The sequence below is a fragment of the Osmia lignaria genome, chromosome 5 (assembly GCF_051020975.1).
Source record: "Osmia lignaria lignaria isolate PbOS001 chromosome 5, iyOsmLign1, whole genome shotgun sequence".
NCBI classification, from domain to species: Eukaryota; Metazoa; Arthropoda; class Insecta; order Hymenoptera; family Megachilidae; genus Osmia; species Osmia lignaria.
Genome location: NC_135036.1, coordinates 11115735 through 11135458, shown reverse-complemented (window position 1 = coordinate 11135458; position 19724 = coordinate 11115735). Strand labels below are relative to the sequence as shown.

Sequence of the window (19724 nt, the reverse complement as noted above, 5' to 3'; positions counted from 1 at the left end):
ATGTTAAAATGTATAAAATAACTCTAGTGAATCATTTACCCTTAACTCACTGATTATTTGAAAGATGAACAAACATTTGCATGTTTTTTTGCAATTTCTTCATTTAATCATTTTCGAATATTTAAAAAAATTACAAATTCATTACATGCACAATTCTTGAAGGTACAACATGTTCTCTGCAGAAGGGACACTGTGGTTTAGAGTTCAACCAATCGGTAAGGCAAAACCAACAAAACATATGACCACATGGTGTAGTAGTTGTTGGTATTTTTTCAAGACACAACTGACACAATAATTTACTATGTCTGTCATCAGTTACTATATATTTATCAACATCATTTGTGATGTTACTGTTTTGCCAGATCTTTAATGCACACTGTACAAGTGTAGCAACTCCTAATAATCTTAATCCCCAACTTATGCTATCAGTTGGACGACGACCGTACACCTTCAAATTGTAAAAAGCAACTGATATAATATCCATGGATCAATTTAAAGAGAGAAGCTCATCATACAGAAATTACCTTTGCATAATCTATTCCTGCTATTCTTTTACCCAGACTATAATATTGACCAAATAAATAAAATAATCCCTTATGTACTACTATGAAAGTAGGTATCAAGCTACATATTTTTGATATAAAAGAGTTCAGAAATAATACAGCTGTAGGTGTTAACTGTGAATGAGGATGATTAATTGATAGTTCCAATTTTTTCAATAATTTTAATAATGTCTTTTCCCCAAAACATTCCAAAATTACTGCCACTACCCTTGCCTGAATGCATAAATGTCTCATATTAATAAGACAATTTTAACATAATTTATGGTAATACTTTAAATACGTACAAACAGTGATGGAACTTTATAAGCTCTTAAATTTGCTTGTACAATACCAGTATATTCTTCGCCTAATGTTTGATTACCCATTCCAGATGTAAAAAAGAAATAAATTAATTTAAATGGAACATCAGAATGAATAATGGATAACAAGCCTTTTTGTCTTCCAAATATATGTAGAACATCGACAATTTTTTCCCTTAAATGTTTAATGAAATCATCATCTCTTTGATGCGATCTTAGAATTTCGGCTTGTGTTGCACATTTTAATGTTCGGTATTTTCTCTTTGCTTCCATTTTAGTTGAACGAATTTTTATACTTATAAGAAATTGTATAGCATTTTACTTTTTCAGCAAATTAAGCACAAAAAATAAACTCACGGACATTATAAACGATGCACATAATCAAAAATACAATATACTACATACATAAATACATATTGATAAAGAAAATATTCTTATCATCATGCGAACATAACCTTAAAGAATGGAAATAATTTTATCACATTTTCTTTCCCTACCAATTATTACTGGTACAACCAGCAAGGCTAACGAGTATTTATTTATTGATGAATATCAGAAAAACAATATATAAATGCATGTAAATCTTTTACAAGGACCAAAGTGTGCCGCCAAAATTGCATCACCTATCATTGCAAGAAAAGCAATTCTCGTGACGTGCACAATAATTATGAAACAAATTTTCAATACAGTTTCATAAAAATAGATTTAAGGAGAAAATTAAATGTTTCAGTTAAAAATAAATAACAAATACATATATTCGTAGAATATAGAGTAGTGAATAAAAGACAAAAAAATTAAATATTATTTTGTAGAAATGAAAAAGATAGAAACAAAATTGGGAAATTATATTACTGATTAGAAAACAAAACTATCAAGGATTTTCAATGGCTAACTAATTAATTCTTATTTTATTTTAATTTAAAATTCATATTTGGATAATTACCGATTTATGGCGGCAGTTGGTTAGCTGGTAAGGCAGACTCTTGTCCCATTTGTGGCCCAGAGCGCGCCATCTGGCCAGTTGGTGATTACATAGTCACAGGCAGAGGGCAAAGCAGCGAGCAGCAGAGAGGCATCGCCCTAGATAACGGTAGAATCGTGGGCTGGTGTCGTGCTGCTTCTCGTGAAAGTGCTGAAAACCGAGAGAATCATAGGAACCGTTCGGGATAGAAGAAATCTTTGTTCGGACAGAGGTTATTTTCGTTGTGTGTAAACAGCCGCGTTGAGTCAGTGCGTATTCGTTTCTTAGAGGCGAGCAAAGGAGGACCGTGCCCCGAGGAGCTTTGGTGCACCCGCGCCGCGCGAGACTTTCGACCAGTGCGGAATATCTCAGCCAGTGACACGTTCGGTTTCTTTTTTACTCTGTTTCGTGGCCTCGTCGTACCGGCACCAGTCCACGGATCCTCCCTTTGCTTTCGATGTGTTCGCTACGCCGACGGGACGACGAACCGAGCACAGGAGTAGTAGGAAGCGAGTAATCGCCGGAGAATCTCTGTAGATTGGGATATAGTGGGCCGTGAACAAGGACGGAGAACGAGAGGGAAGGAGACAGTGAACGAAGGAGTGTGCGAGGAAGAAAGAAAGAAAGAAGGAAAGGGACGGATAGAGTGCGACAGAGGGCCATTAGATTTGAGGGGTACGGGTACAACCAGTACACACCGAAGTGGATTCAACGAATATTTTGAAGACGCAAAGGTAAGGGGTAAAAGCAATGTCTCTATAGGGATACATAGTTTCTAAAAAAAGAACAGCGTCCAACCCCCCCGTGAGGTCGTCGTGGCGTGGCACGCTAGGCAAACGCCGCGGAAACCATACACGGTGGCCGCTCGCGCGTTTTCTCAACCCGATACTCGATCTTTCGTAAATTTTCAAGGATCACCAGAGAATTCTCGTTTACGTTCCATCCATTTTCTCGCGTATCACGTTCTAGACGATCCTACGTCATCTATTTATCGTTGGCGTTCGCACGGCTGCGATCACTCGTGCTCATGCCGGTTTCTCTCGTGTCAAATGGTGTCGTCTCTGTTGCTTCGAGACACGGATCAACTTTTTGTGCAGGTTAGGTTCGACGATCTATCATGTCCGGATCGTAACTATGCGGGTTACCGGTTTCGTGATAAATCTAATCGTTCAAGTTCGTGGTACAAGAAAGGAAAAAGATTAGAAACGTTGTACGAATTGGCCGGCAAGGACGAAGCGTGCAAAGCCTCGTCGAATACTTTCGCCTTTTCGTCCTCTTCTTCTTGACTGCTTGGTGATTCACGTGAGTCACTTGGCGGCGCAGGAAGTGACTCGAGAAGAAAGAAACCCAGCAACGTGCAACAACGCTGCTTGTGTCTCGAACATTTGTTTCTCGTGTTTATAGAAGCTTCGTCACACTCGCTGCTGTTCTTCGTTCGCGAACCATTCAGAGATCCTTTGATAGAAAATTACCTCGCGTCGAACTCGTATCCGTATACACACCGGTTCTAATGAATTTCACAACCAGTGAAAACAATGTGTCGCGCGCGTGTCGTGAGAAGTTCCTTCTTGTCATATTTTTATTGTTGTACTTTATTCATTCAATCTGTACGAGTTTTGTCATGATCATGTACGTTTAACCTCGTCGGTCGTTGAAATGCGCAGATAACCTCTGCCATTCGGCATTATTGTTGACACGGATCGACGACAGAGCCAGAAGCGTGGCTAATTATTAGCTTCGTTGAATCGGCGCTACGAAGAATGCAGCGTGCTGTCACGTGACCTGTAAATTCTGTTTTCATAGTATTCTCATAGTTGCACAGTGATTTTGTTACAGTCGAATGATTCGCGAAAGACGTATCGCGCTGGTAATCGATTCAGATCGAATCGTTTCGATTCGATTAGACAATCGTCAATCTATATAAATCACATTCAAAATTGCCTTTAAATTATTGTTAATCGCTCGTTAAAACTTTTATGCGTACAATAAAATACTTGTAGGTAATTTACGAACGGTAAATATCGATTCGTGTACGAATCGAATGGTGCGTTTCGAAAATTTTTAATGGAATGAAATCGTGGAATAATGAAACTCGTAGGAAGGAACGGTGGAAACGGGAATGGTGAAGGTGACAAGTTATCAGAACCAAAGAAGATAACGAGTTCGAAAGCTGCCGCATGGCTAATTTAACTCGCTTTATTTTCAGTCCTTGTCTTTTTTTTTTTTTTTCGAATTCGATACACCGGTTAATACGTGATACATCGGTGATTTGTTTATCCGTGATAAAACACGTTACAATCTTTTTTAAAAAGTAAACAATAAAAAAATTCAGATCAATCTCTGTGAACAATGCTGACCATTATTTTGTTAATTTTTAACAAAGAATTTTATTTTCGTTTATTTTACCTCTGTTGGTTAAAGCCAATTAATTAAACGAACCGATGTTCCAGTAAAAAAACAAGTGTATCGTCGTTATTTAACTTTTTGTTGGATCAAATCCGCTTAAAACAAATTTTCCCTTTGCAGCTCTTCAAAGCTATTAGCGTCGTAAAAATAAAAAGATTTCTATTCTTGATACTGGTTTCCTCTCTCAAGAGGAGATCTACGTTTCACGGTAAATTTTAATTAAAAGCAAACAAATTTGTATTTTTATTATCCAGTAGATAAAGCGAATGTTTTTAACAACATTTTTCGCACTGCAATAATAAACCCATCGTTGGTCGATTGGTATAAAGAATAGTTGGACGAATTTTATTAACTTCACAGGAACAAGAATAAATAAATAAAAAAATATATATAAAAAAAAAGAATCGTTTTATTGGACGCGTGGTTCGGTTAAAATTATAACATGAATAAAGATGACGCTTCGAACGATATTGGTACCGTTTTTCCCTCCTCTTTCTCTCTCGTGTCGATAAAAAAGCGAATTCCGATCCGGGCGCGAACTAACTTTCAAAGTGCTGGAAATTTTACGCATATTTTCAGACGTGACGCAATGTTCAGATACGAGATAACGAGAATCGGTGGACGGGAAAAAAAAATTTTAATAACGGATCTTATGAAACACGGTTAACCATATGCACGAGCAGGAAATGGAACAGATTTTGCCTACATTTTTAATAAACAAAGGTATTTAAAAATAAAAAAAAAAAAAAAAAAAAAAAAAAGAGATTTGTAAATTATACAGAATGGTTCATAAAATTGTTACAACTCAGCTCTTTTATCTATAATATATTTGTTGCATTCGGTTGCATCGTTTTAAATTGCAGCTGGATATGCAACGCGAAAACATTAAATATCAAGTCAGGAAATGGTTTCGCGAGAGGTAGGCTTTTTAATCCATCTTAAGCCAACCGTGCATTTCCAACTGTTCATTTTTTTTGTTTCTTTTCGCATAGTCAGCGATCTTGTCTAAGGACAATAAGCGTATTTGAATTTCGACGAGTTTCCGCGTTCGCATAATAGTTTCGTAACGAGAGGCTGCTGGTTTCACGTTCGTTCATTCGACGACGTATCGCGAAATAAAAGTGACAGAGATGATTTCATCGCGTACCATGGGTGCTCACTGATCCAGATAAATATCGACCTTAGCCTCTATAAATACCGTCGACGGTGCTTTTTACCTAGACCGATTTTTTGCCAACATTTTCGGGGGAACAATCGAAAATTTCAATCTGCATAAATTTTTCTTTGATTTTCCTCGAATTTTCCTGAAAATTCTCCCGGAGAATGAACGTTTAGGATTATTTCCGAAGAGGGCGAGAATTTTTTTTGACACGAATTAGGTCAATTTTCAGGCTAATCTATTTTTAGGCGCAAGTAGAATAGACCCAGTTCGAAACTGCTGCCACAATGCTGATAGTTTCGTGCAAAATTGCTATTACGTTCACTTTGCCAGGCAAGAGTGACTCACGATCTAATGCAATCATTTGTAACGCTCACGGTGTGAGAAATGACGTAACGAAAGCGTATCGCGTCATATCCGCGTTCTTCTCCACCATATTTTTCTATCATATATTTCATTGCGCCAGAAGTATCCTCGATCAGTAATTTCCACTTGTAGTACGTTTAGAGTTTCCCTCCAATTCGCCTCTCTCCAATCGTTTATTTATAACTTATTGGTTATTCATTTATAGCGCAAGCAAAGTCACGGTGTATTTATGAATAAATGCTATTTTGTCTTGGGAAGATCAGTGTACCGATCGACAAAGAATTCTTTCAAGGGGAACAGAAAAGTTAGCAGAGTAGTTGGTACGAAAGGAAGAAATCCGGTGTCCTCGATGAATGACAATAGGTCGTTCGAAATCGGAGAATACATATCGGTTCGTGCCAATTTTCGGCGATACATCGTCGCTTACCGGTAAAAGGGTTTGATACTAGTTATGCTTCCTCGTAATCGATAGTTTCGTACCAGCCTCGATTATGCCGTTGCTCGACTTCGATAATCCAACGACTCGAAACTGTACGTTTAACCTGGGAATTAAGCGATTTTCGAAAGGCGAAACGATGCCTTTTAACGAGTACACTCTATCCAGTTAAGGTTAAAGCGATTCAATTTTGAAAACGATACCCAGCCGCGACTTTGAACTCGATACCGTAGACTACGGGTTAAAACGGATAATATAGATTCTATACGATGATGCGGCCGCGACCATCGATTTGTCGCGGCTACGAAATCTGATATCGAAGTCGATATTGTCCGTGTCGTTGCTGGCCATGGTAATGACGATGTTCTTAATGCTAGCAGTATGATAACGACCGTGATACCGGCAATAACAATGACAGTGATAAGAGTTGTCAGTAGCGGTAACTAGCAACAACGTCAAGCAAGAATAACATGTTAAGTAACAACCACGCCGAAGCGATTAGTACAAACACTACGATTGTAAATAATAGATAGCAGATAGTAAATCCAGATCCAGTAGTACGTAGTAGCGTAGCCGATAAACGAATGAATGAGCGAACGAATGAATGTACAAACGTTCAAATACCATAGTAATGAATCTACGAGAAAAGAGACTCGTACGATTCCTCCTTGAACGAGTCATTATTCCGATAAATTCACTTTGGATTTAACCGATATTTGTGTTTTAAAAGGAGAACGATTAAAGAGAAGGATAAACGTAAGTCTGACCTCGGTAACGAGAACAAACAACAGATTTTCTCTGGAATGTTGCTTCAATTTTTAATTACACCGTGTAATTGGAGGATCTTTGGTTTGTTGATGAATCGAAAGCAGTGAGAAAAATTTCGCGTTCACTGCACAATTTTTTTGTATAATCAAGCTTATCGAGCTGTTCCCTCTTGGAGAACACCTTGAGAAAATAATGTGTCATCGTGAGATCCGGTGATTAACGTATAAAGAAAGTTGATCGAGAATTTTTGCTACTTATTTATTATTCTTATAAATCGAGTTTCAAGCTGAAACTCTCGAACATCGATGAACAGATTTAATTAGTACAAAATCACAGACATGCACCGAAACAAATAGAAAATTATGAATGATAAGTAAAACCTGTGAGTCACGAAACTTACATAGACAAACGAAAGCTTTAAGGAGCTTCAGAAATCGATACGATTAATTAGCAATCATCGATGTAAAGAAACTTACGAAACGTTTAAAAGAGGAAGCTATGGTAGAACGGATGTTGGACGAGGAGAATCGTTTCAAGGCGAAACAACGTCCGCGTAAATGCGTGTTCGACAATGAAGTCGAAGGATGAGTTATCGAGAAAGGGTGTACGCTATACAGGAGCTCATTTACTCGCCATAAGGTTCACGAACCCATGAGTCATTTCGAGTCACGCAATGACACCGAGTAGCGCATGTAAGCCCCACAATTTTCATTGCTTGACCGTGTAACGTTGCTTCCAATAACTGGCACCATATCGTTTGCTTTTCCGTATCATTCCTCTTTTCTTCTCTTTTCATGTTTTCCAATCCGACTTTCTTAAACGATTGCGATAACCCCCGAGTCGTTCGATCTTTCAAGAAGTTGAATTTCTTTTATCGTATACCCCTTTATTCCACGTTTCTTCTTCATCGACCAGTTAATAATTAATTTGGTAAATGTTCAATGGTCTTAGAAACTAGAGTTTCTAAGGAAAGGTTCAATTTTCTCTGTTCAATGATTAATTACAAAATTGTCGGTTTCCGTGTGCTTAACGAGCCTTATTTCCGAAAGTTTGCCTCGTTCTCAGTGTCACAGATTAATCAGCAAAGTTACAGACACCCTGTATATCATCCACAATGGCTGTTCGTTGTGCTATGACAATATTAAGCGAAGTATAGGGACGGTAATTTTGATAATGCAAAGCTTAATGCGGTTAGTAGTGGTCCCTATCGATTTTGTATCACAGAAGCTATCGCCGTAAAGCAATCATGCGACCAAGCTCACGTTTCATTAATCTAATTATCTCGTTTCAATCTTCCTCATTTTTTTTTCTTCTTCTAATTACACTGAATCACTGCGCGAACAATGCTTTAATTACGTACCGGCGACAAAATTGATATTCGCTTCATGGTTCTTTAAAATTGTGTGGCTTAGAAATTGTAAATGATCACTGAAAGGAAAACTCGCTTTATTATCGTACGGATTTGTGTAAGTGACATTTTATGTAAGAAAATATTGGACTTCGTGCCGAGATACCTGTTACGTTATACCTCATTTGTTACGAAATGAAACGCTAGCAGAGGAAGAGACTCTTCCCGTTGCTTTTTTCTTTCAAGGTAGAGAAATATAAAAATGTTGAAGTATGAGCGGATGTGTATCCTTGCTGGAAGATTTTTCCTTGTCCTTTTTACGAGTCGTAAAGGGACTTTAGGAGGAAATATTGAAGCGTATATTCTGGTAGATGTTAGATTCAATGCGGTGCAGCTGGCTTGATTGGCTGAATTAGAAATCATTAGAGGTTAAACATGCCCGATGACGCCGGTTCGATCTCATCGATAATTCGCACTTTGAATAGCTAAAATTATAGATATTGCTTGAAAGTATGTAACATCGCGTATATTTAAAATGAAATAATCAATCCAGTACAGTTGAATTAACATTACGTTTCATAATTTGAATTTATTATACGAGTTTGATTATTAATTACCGTTACCACAGAGAAAATTAGCCCGTCATTGATATTGTTCTCGCGTTAAAATTCGTTGATATCGAATCATTTCATTTTACGTATCACTGGACATGGAACAGAAGCTGTGTACACTCAGAATTTATAATTAAGATTATTCTGGCCCGTTTACGGCTGAACAATTACATACGTTGCAATGTTAATTAAACGTTAATTATGCTCGATACAATGCAGGGGCGAAATTATTAAAGATATACAGAATGTAATAAATTTACCATTTCAAATTAATAGCATAATCTCGTTTTCCTTTCTAGAGACAATGGAATAAATAGAAACGTAAGCAAAATTATGTTGTCCTGAAAAGTAGTAGAAGATTGGATGCCCCATAAAGCATGGCGGGGCAGTGTTCTACTAGATGAAATGGTTTAAATCCATTATGTAAATACTGCTCTTATCCCTGGAGACATTGCACGGCATCTTAAGATATGAATCCAGCCAAGGAATCTCCATATTCCTTGGATAATTCTTTTACAACGGGCCAGCTTCAAATTTAAAAATATTGTGCAGGCCGCGTGTAACAAACTTATGATAATAGAAATACTGAATGATGAACTCAAATTATCTCTTTATTAACAAAATAAGCTTAATTTTTGGAAATGGCATCAGTGCTTCATTTTCAAAAATTAAGTTAACACGCCTAGGGTACAATGAGGCTGCAGGACACTAGAAATTTTAAAAAGTCAAAATGTAAAATCTTTGAAGGGCCGCACGAGAAAGTGTGGCGGGCCGTGGGTTGCTCATCCCTGCTCTAAATTATACCTGTATTCGAAAAACGAAACTTTAGATTGCGAAATGGTAAAGAGCTTTTAGATTTGTTTCGGCACGAAGAATTATACCGTAGCTTTTCGGAGTGTACAATCGTTTTGAAGTGGCCTGTATATACGTGGTTGGACGCGCTTTCAAATCATCGTTCACGTCGACAGGGACGTGTAATGCGTGTGCCCTAGATGCGCGAGGCTAGCCTCACGGAGGCGACTCCACTTCCTCTGCAATCAGGTCCGATCAATTAATGCTTGAATGCCTTCTTATTCAAGTAGCCGCAATGAACGTTCATCAACGATTAACGCGTCCTTTAAAACTCTCTTGGAAAAATTCAATTTCCTATTTCTTTTGTGATTCTATTCCTATTTCTTAACATCTCGACTACCACTTGCTCGGTTGAAATAGATTTCTTTTCATTTTCAAATGGAACTGTGAACCTCGATACTGTGATATTTTCATTGGATGCAAATGTTGGTTAGAAAGATAGGATGACGTCTCTGACTGAAAATAAAACTGAACACACGCGTTTCAATGCGATTCGTGGGTCGATTTCAAAGAGGTGTTGTAACAGATTTTTTACATCCACCCACGTTGAAACTATTTTTTCAGCGCTTCGATCGTGTCCCTCCTTTAAGCACAGAAAAAACAATATATTAAAAGATCATCTAGAAAAATGTTTCACCAAGGTATCTAACATTTTGCTCAGACACATCTGACACGATCTGATTCGTATATTCTGAAAATAACTGCGTGAAATGAACGAGGTAAACCGGGTTAAAATAAGCATTATATCAATAAACCTTTACCGCTATTAATTATCAGAGAATATTACAATCATATCACAGTACTTTGGATTCAATTTTCTGCAGTGAAAATTCTATTGGATAAAATATTAGTTCAATTTATTTATGTAGAATAATTCTATAGGGAATAATTATTGATAATTCCTATTTGGAAAGGGATGAAACAAATGAAGACGTGGGATCGCCAGTATCTGGCAACAAGTTCATTGAACGACGAAAGTCGATAAAGTCAGGAGCTTAATTAATATCTCGTTCGAGCATTTTTCCATAGCTGTGAGCTTCGTTCCCCCTTGATAAATCCATTGTAACGTGGCTGAATGGCCGAGACACGGGGTCCTGTCGTGGTTGTTAAAAGTCTTCCGAAGCTTTAGAGGCTGCGATCCAAGCCGAAACTTGCCCCTTAAACATCGTTCAAGCGGCTCGTAATGCTTTAATGGACCTGGTGACAGCGTTCTTAATTACCGGCAAGACGAAAAAGTCAATAATAGTAACCGGTCTTAGAGGGAAGCGACTGTAGAACGTCGAATTACGTTCTGGTATCTCTCAGTTGAAGATTAAACTGAAAATTAAAATTTTGCCAAAAGGCGGAGTATCATGCTAACTGAAACAATGCCAAATGTTCTAGCAGGGATAATTCAAATGGTTGGTAGAGTACGAAAGGTAGAAAAAATGGGACAGTAGAGTAGGTAGGCAAAATTTACCTACACTGGTACACGCTATCATTTACTCGACTAATGTAAAGTAGGCTTAAGAGAGCTAGGGAGAGGATATTCGTCGGTGGCCTGGATAGCTTAACACGTTGACTGGCATAGGGGTCACCTGTAACTAACACCGGGAATTGAAAATTGAAAAATCTTTCGGATGATAATTTTCTGGGCCCAGTTTCGAACGTTCGTTAAATGGAATATCAACGATATTCTCGTAGTATTATATTTAACCGTAAGATGGAATGCAAGCTACTATACATGGAATCTCGAGCTTATTCAGTAATGATTAAGCGACACGAGAATCAACTTACTCCTGACGTCGCGTTGCGTTACGGAGAATAACGTGTTCCCGAGATACGTGGTAATCCTTGAACAACGTTCTGCTAAAACTACACCGACAGAAGAAACTTTCTGCTGTAATTACAGTTGTTAGCTTCGATCGTGCGACTATTCAATGAGTTTCTCGATGAGTTTCTCTCTTCCTATTATACATTTATCAACCTACATTACGGTGTATTATATTAAAAAATGGCAAGATTATGCGTTTTGAGAGTTAACGTAATTTCTCTGTCTAGTTTCCCTTTTATTGTCCCTTTTCGGTGGCAGAGAGGCTTTTAACGGCGACTCGTCTTGACATCTTTCCATTGTTCTCGTTCCAGAGAAGTGGCGTTGCGTGAATTAACAAAAACACGAAAGGGTTGGAAGGTTCAGCTCGACTCGAACAATTCCTCTAGCGGATCATCGGTTGCGTTTGTCTGGATTTCTTCACGGTGAGTTTTCCTTTTTTTTTCCCCCTCTCTCTCTCTCTTTGCTAAGATATTACCTGGTTTGCTGCTTTTGCAATCGCCATGAAACTCTGTTTATTCTCCTCGGAACGTAACGAATTCGTGCAAGGTAAAACCGTCATGTCACCGTATACTTTTGTCACGACAAACCCATCTTTCACCATTGTTTCGTGTTAATTACAAACGATAGAAGAAGGCGTAACACTGTTCAGGGACACTCGAGGACGCAATTGGCTGTACTGCAGCACACTTTCCTGCAGAACAGAATTAATTCGAGTTCGTTCTCTCGGTTACCGTTCGCAGAGGCGCGTGAAGTACACTCGAACCCCTAACGAAGCAGAATTAACGACAGAACTATCGGCTTTTCGCAACTTTCGCCTATCCTTTTACACGAGGGATGATACACCTCGTTCGTATCCTCTTTCCGCGGCGCGTTATTCCCGAGGAGAAAGATGAATTAAGAGGAGGAGGCGCCTGTTGGATGACGCACCGGATATGTCATTGGCTATTTGCAACCGATGATTAATGCCCAGTTGGCTAAAGAATCGTGAAATTTAAATAGAAACATTCCCACAAAGAGGTTGGTGGATCGAAGCTGAAAGTCCTCGAGAAGAGGAGGGATTCCTCTCGCCGAAGGCGGTGGTGATCCACGGAATCTCCTTTTCGTCGGGTACAAGTATTTCATGCACAACGATATGACGCAGAAATCATTCGGAGATGAAAAATGGAGAGAGCTCTTCACTTTGCTCTTAGCTTGGCGAACACCGCGAGTCCCTGTGACACAGTTTCGCACAATAGAGAGCAGTCCAACCCGCTTTTTACCTCGAGCTTCTCGCCGCCATTCTTTCTCTTTCTTAAAGCCTTCACCGTCACCCTCCTTCTTTCTTCCTATTCATCCTCCCTTCGTTTTTAATCGTTGCCCACTTTTGCTTAGATCTCTCTGATCATTCATCGATATCTAATCGATCGATTCCCCCCTTCTTTTTTTTCCTCTCTTTCGCTGAAGGGAAAGATCTTCAGGGGTGGAAAAAGGGACTACTAAATCCGAGAAAATCGTGTAATCTTCAGAGCAATTTCTCTATTACACCACGGAAATTGAATTACCATTCGCATTACAGGCATAGCGACTTTTATTCGCTTAACCGACCGATCTCTTTCGTTTTTTGTCATTTTTTTTCCCTTCCCGCTCGCGTCACTGAAATAAATTGCACTCGCTAAGTGCTCGCGGAAGTAATCTTTGCACGATGATATTGCACACCTTATCCATTTACAACTAGGAAAAATCTAATCGTATCGTCGCTAGGGTAAATTGAAAGCAAACGTTGCTTCAAAGTAAGATACTGTAATCACAGCATAAAATCAGTGGCAGAGAAATATAGCCGGCGTTAATTGCCATGCAATTTTGTACTTGACTTTGCACTATGTTAATGCAACAAAGAGAAAGCTTGAAAAATCTTGATTGTGTAATTTCACGCGTAATTAACACCACGAATGCGCTCCGACCAAATGTGTGCCACGACATTGTAGTGTTTTCAGTCAGATTTTTTTTTTTTTTTTGAGAGAGAATTAAAAAGAAAAACATACAATAGTTGGCCGCGCAATTAACGGCTGCCTTTTTCTTCGTATTATTCGCGAAACCAATTAACGGGCCGTTGGTTCGGGAACTACGTATTATGAGCATCGAAAATCCGATGGAGCTTCGAGTGCTGGTCGATACTCTCGATCAAGTTAAAATTGCGGCTTCGTCCTTGTTCTCGAGCGGCTATTATTGCAAAAAAAAAAAAGAACAAAAAGAAAAAAGAGTCGGGGCATAAACGGATACTCGCCGTACGAATGATTACGTATTTTCTGTTTCCAAGTCAGCTTTTTGTTATGATAGCGTTTAATCGGAGATAGAAAGTTTCATCCTCTCGTCTCCTATTCGTCCTATTTCGCTGTTGTATTATCCGGAAGTGGAGGCTCGCGATTCGACACACTTGGAGTACTTCGTCACCCGACTCTGATGAACCCTGATCAACCTTCATCGCGTTTAATTAAACGCATCAGTGTCAAGATGTCTGCTCGAGACAATTGCGCCCTTTAAATGCGCAGGCACGCGAGTACTCCATCCCCGTTGAATAACGCTTCACCTTGTACGATGACATTTATCCTTTTCTCATTCTTTTCCCGGAAAATTACGAAGAAAAATCCTGGAAACTTATTCACCGAAGCAAACGTCAAATATTTTCACTCCGCTACTAAATATTCCTGCTTTTCCGTGCAAGTAGGTTAACGTTTGTCCAACAAACTCCGAAATTCTTCGAAAATTCAATTTCTCTATTGAATCTTGGATTACATCCAAAGCTGCGCTGCAGCGATTTGATATACCGATTAATTACACTTTTGATTGATTTTCGAACGCATCGATGCTGGCTCGAAGGGATGGACATCTTGGGGATTCGTTGAAAAATAGAGGCCTAGAAACGTCGAATGGGAGGTTTTTAATTGTTGTGGATAAAAATTCGGCCACGGAGAAGGAAGAAGGGGTGCATCGGGTTACGGATGGCCATGATAACTGGGTCACCGGTCTCCTCTCTTTCCCTCTGCGGACGTATGCGGATAACGATATGTTTTTCCAGTCGGTGGTAAAAAGTTTTTTGGACGTTGACCAATGGCTTCGATCCGTCACTTTGTTACCTCGTTGACTTGTTGCTATCTCGTGTCGTTATCCAATGAAATATAGAAATCGATTTGAAATTTCATCGGTGATCGTGAAGTAGTTCAATTAAGAAACCACACGATCGGTAGGAATATCGCATAGTAGAGGATATTGCAATTAATTCCAACAATTAGTTGGAGAAGTTTAGGACGAAGAGCGACAAGCTCGAGAAACTACGTTGAAAGCTCGTAACCAGCGAGCGGAATGTCCAGCTTCTTCGAATTCCTGATCAAAGCGATTTTATGCATGCGGGTCAAGAATTTCATGACTGTATAGTTGATAGCTCGTGGACTGCAATTAACCTTGTTTCGTCTGGCGTTAATATACAGGATCGACGATTATATAAAGATGTTCCATAAGATAAAAGTATTTGGATGACTATCCTTCGCTTCGATAATTCATGATCGAAGAAAAATTTCAATTACAATCGGAAGAGATTTCGTAGAAGATGTCGGGATAAAAGATTGATCGGTGTAAAGCGATTCGAAATAATATTCCAGTCGTCGCGAACCGTTCGAATATTAAATTATCCGAATGGGTCCCTGGTTTCCCGGTCGATTCTCGTCGTCACCCTTCGCCCCTCATAGATGATCGTGTTCCTGCTACTGTGTTGGTGCGTGCAAATAGAATCGTTGAATTCGTAGAGCGTCTTCCTTCCGGGAAGGGAGCAGCAATTCTAACACTCCAGGCCTCAAACCCCAACGAGACTGGAAACGCTTTAATCCCTCTTCAGGGCTGCGTGTTTTCGTCACGAGAGGTTGGCTTCAACTGTAAACATATTACGTTTTCCTGCCCCTTCACTCGTTACGCGGACAAATTTTGCTCGTTAGTTAAAAATTGTAAGTAGGAACATGTTTCAAATTCAAGCTCGCGTACGTTTGATTAATCAGGGAAAGCTTGTGCTTTTGCTGCAGATTATAATTGCGTCTTTATATTTAACAGGATTATTGAAATCGCAACGTTGTTTGGAAAAAAACGTGCGAATTAGAAGTAACGTAAGATTCTCTTTAAGGCGAGATCCTCCGCCTCGTCCGCTGGTAGTATCTTGAAAGAGACGCGGTAGCGTAAGCGAGTCCCATTCATAAACCTAAAATCAATGACGGATTGGTAGAAAGAAATTCGTGGCTTGTGATTGGACGCGTTTCGTCGCCATGATGGCATCGTTAGCCAATCCGCGTGGCCCTTTCGTTTTCCACTACGTGCGTCTACTCGTGGCCTATGTCTATCCATCTCCCTCTAACCCATCCTCCAACCATTCATTCTTTCTTTTCCAATCTACTCTTACTATTCTCTTCCCTCCGAAACCCTTTATTGTTCTTTTACTCTCTATATCTCTATTTCTCTCTCTCGGAAAATAATAACTATTGAAATTTATTTGGAAAAATTTGGAGCATCGGTGAATGGTTTTGTAAATAAATGGAAAAATGAACCAGAGATGATTGTTATAATTAATTGCACGAAGGAGGGAATTAATCCGACATGATTTAAAATAAGTATTATCACGAATGTGGCGAAGCAGAGAACCGGAAATGCGGCGTTATATTGTTCCGTAGTGACCTGAAAATGTGGGTGAACCCCGAGGCAGCCTATCCTTCATTTACAAACAAAGGTTCGGGGGAAAAGTTTTTCGAAGCGAAGACAATGGAAAGTGGAAAAACCGTTCTAGATTCTCGAATATCTTCTATCTCTCTGCTCATCGTTCCTCGTAAATGAAATTCTGTAATTCCATGTCACCGAGTAATATTTCATTTAAAAAACGTACCTGCGATTCAACTTGGATCCCCCAAAAATCTTTCAAATTTGTTTATGCACCTATTCGGTATAAATATAAATATGTTTGTTGGAAGAAGGAAAGTAAAAGGGTTTTGATGTGTTGTTTGTTCAGGTCCGTTGTAACTGAAAGCAAAGAGGAGCAAAACGTGGCGGATTCGGTGACCCCTTGGCTGTGACCACAGGCGCACAGAGAATTAGGGCAAGGAAATGCGTGAATATAAAATAGTAGTGTTGGGCAGTGGAGGTGTAGGCAAGTCCGCCCTCACTGTCCAGTTTGTGCAGGGTATCTTCGTGGAGAAGTACGATCCAACGATCGAGGACAGCTACCGCAAACAGGTCGAGGTCGACGGTCAACAATGTATGTTAGAAATCCTAGACACAGCCGGAACGGTGAGTTTCTTTATTTCTTTCATTCTTTTTTTTCCTACTTCCCTCCGTTTCACTTTTATTTATTCTCTCGATGCAACAAGATACGTATTATTCTAGCGATCCTTGTAATTTTTCAAAACGATCAGTTGCCTAGATTCTTACGCGAGACTTCTCTAGGCTAGGTCACGGTTAGGTTTAGAAGAAAGGAGCCGATAAATTAAGAGAAGATTCCCTTCCGCAGGAACAATTCACAGCCATGAGGGACCTTTACATGAAGAACGGACAAGGATTCGTGTTAGTATACTCGATAACGGCGCAGTCAACGTTCAACGACCTGCAGGACCTCAGGGAACAGATCCTGCGGGTAAAGGACACAGATGACGTGCCGATGGTCCTCGTGGGTAACAAGTGCGACCTGGAGGACGAAAGGGTAGTGGGCAAAGACCAGGGCGTCAACCTTGCCCGGCAATTTAACTGCGCCTTCATGGAGACCTCTGCCAAAGCCAAAATTAATGTTTACGATGTGAGTATGCGAACTTTTCCTTCTCTTTCGTGTCAGAGCCGATTGTATGCTGGTCTTTACGCAAAGAATGTAACAATATTCTGAATGAAATTAGAGAAGATAACGATCCGTACGCAGTAAGGTAAACAGGTTCGACCCTCCGGTTAGAAAAAGGTATCATCGAAGGATTGTTATAAAATAACAGTTATTTATCCAAAGACACCATTGTTTTTGTTTAATTAATGCGACGCGTGGGAGTTGGAGACCGTTACGAAGGCTCTGAGATATTGTAATTTAAATGTGGGAATGCAATCGCCAAGTGTGGGAGTGCGACTCGCACATCTCTATTCGCCACTTGTGTGACCCTCGCAACATTATAACTGTTCCATTCAGCCGGCAATTTGCAACTCCTTCAAATTACCCGCTGCAATCCCATAGATCTTTGTGTAAGAAAAATAAAGCTGCCCAGAGGATAATTTTCCTCACCGAATGACCGATCAATAAATTCTAATTAACGCGTCCAATAATTGTAAAACATCGACGCTCGTATTTAACCGTTACTTTGTAATTTAGTAATTGGAGAAAGTAGACACTGTTTGAATTTTCATTTTGAAATTGCTTGAAATTAACTCATTGTTTCTTCTTGTTTTTATTATTGTTTAGTGTTATAGAAGCTTTGGAGAAGACGGACGTTCGGTGACTGGGATGATTGTTTTTCTCCGCGAGTATGTTTCCCTTCGCTTTCCCGTGAAAGCCTGTCTCTCTGACGAGACGTTTCTAAAGATTCCACTGTGAATCGTACTTCAGACAGTTCTGAATAACTTCTCCTCTCCGGAGAATTCATCTCTCGCTTCTGCGTTTGATTACTTTTGTTATTTCGCTGGTGCGCCATTACAATTCAGTTGCACAATTGGAGCACGTTTTTCTTCAAATCTCTGAATGCGATATAACATTGTGCATGAGTATTCTTCAAAACATCAGAGAGTAATTACTGAAAGCGGTTCGTGGGAGTTTGGTCAAATATATCTTTTAGAGAGGCAAGGTATAATTGAACGTAGAGAGGGTTATTTGAAATAAATTTTATTTACGTTCAAGTATCAACTTTGGTAGAGGATTTATTTTCACCGAGCATCGCACTGAAACGTTTCCTACTAATTTCTCTTTCCTTTACAAAGAGTACTCGTCGAAAGTCTTACTATCACAGCTAAAACGGCGATAAGAAAATTCTACCTCGTTATTTGATAATAACTCGTTAATTATGAAGCGTTTAAAGAGACGTACAAATTCATGACCGAAAGCCTTGCGAAATATATGCTTCGAATTAATATCATTTTGCATTCGTGTGCCTGTTTTTCATACTTTTCTCCTCAGTGTGTGTGGAATTCGGACCGTATGAATGCGTAATGGAGTAGCGTGAACTTGAGAGTTAAGTACAATTCCTTTTTCGTTACAAGTTTCCTTCAACAAAATCTACCCGTCGTCATCGCTAACAATGAAAACCTGTGTTTGCAGATCTTCTACGACCTGGTGCGACAAATCAACAAAAAGTCGCCAGAGAAAAAGATGAAGCAGAAAAAGAAATCGCTGTGCCTACTTCTGTAAGTTAGATCCAGCAGAAGCCCATGCTCTCCTGCGTGAAGAAGAAAAAGAACAAAAAAAGAAGAAGAATATATAAATATATATAAAAAAAAGCAACAAATCCGGATACATCAGTGGAGGACAGGGGTTCAAAGCGAAATACGAAGCAAACCTACTAGTGACAAGGAGGGGGCTGAGGGGGAAAAATCACAAGTAAAACAGAGTGGCAAAACACAGTGGGCTGAAGTGCACAAGGTCGTAGAACACCGAGAAGGTATGAAGAAGAATAGGAAGGTGAGAAAGAAGACGACGACACAAAATGAGAGAAAGATTCAGGGACGTGTGAGAGAAGAGGGTTGAAGAGGGTTGAAGAGAGGAAACGAGATGACAAGGGAAAGAGCAATGGAGAGAAAAGGGGGATAGAAACAGCGAGGATAAAAAAAAAGAAAAAAACACTAATAATGTTGTACATAGGTTGGTCCCGGGGTGGCTCGTGTGCACGCGCAAATATAGGCGCACAAAGAAAGATAAAGAAGATGATGAAGAGGAGTTTTTAGTGTTAACGAGAGACCCCGTGGCTGTCAGTTATCATTGTAGTAGGAGTTTTGCATTAAAGAGGAAACAGAAGAGGAGGTGGTAGAAACGAGAAAGAAGATGAAGAAGAAAAAAAAAAAATATGATTAATTAATGATAGTATATAAATATATATAAATATATAAATATATAAATATAATATATATTTATATATGTGTGTATATGTATTAGGAGAAAAGGATGAAAAAGCA

The 19724-nt window shown here is 39.3% G+C and overlaps 2 protein-coding genes across 3 annotated transcripts; one reads left to right on the top strand and one right to left on the bottom strand.

Annotated features, from left to right (window-relative positions):
• Window positions 1–70: 70 nt before the first annotated feature.
• Window positions 71–1528, bottom strand: Pex10 (peroxisomal biogenesis factor 10). Its single transcript, XM_034326009.2, has 3 exons — window positions 848–1528; window positions 525–776; window positions 71–448 (listed from the first exon to the last, which is right to left on the bottom strand). The coding sequence occupies exons 1-3, from the start codon at window positions 1133–1135 to the stop codon at window positions 131–133; spliced, it is 858 nt and encodes a 285-aa protein (XP_034181900.2). The 5' UTR covers window positions 1136–1528; the 3' UTR covers window positions 71–130.
• Window positions 1529–1897: 369 nt separating this feature from the next.
• Rap1 (RAS oncogene family member Rap1) lies at window positions 1898–19701 on the top strand. Of its 2 annotated transcripts, XM_034326012.2 has the most exons (5): window positions 1898–2557; window positions 11894–12004; window positions 16603–16880; window positions 17101–17382; window positions 18874–19701. In XM_034326012.2, the coding sequence occupies exons 3-5, from the start codon at window positions 16698–16700 to the stop codon at window positions 18961–18963; spliced, it is 555 nt and encodes a 184-aa protein (XP_034181903.1). In that variant the 5' UTR covers window positions 1898–2557; window positions 11894–12004; window positions 16603–16697; the 3' UTR covers window positions 18964–19701. The 2 variants fall into 2 exon arrangements, with proteins under 2 accessions (XP_034181903.1, XP_034181902.1); XM_034326011.2 differs by lacking the exon at window positions 11894–12004 and having other exon boundaries at window positions 1899–2557.
• Window positions 19702–19724: the final 23 nt, after the last annotated feature.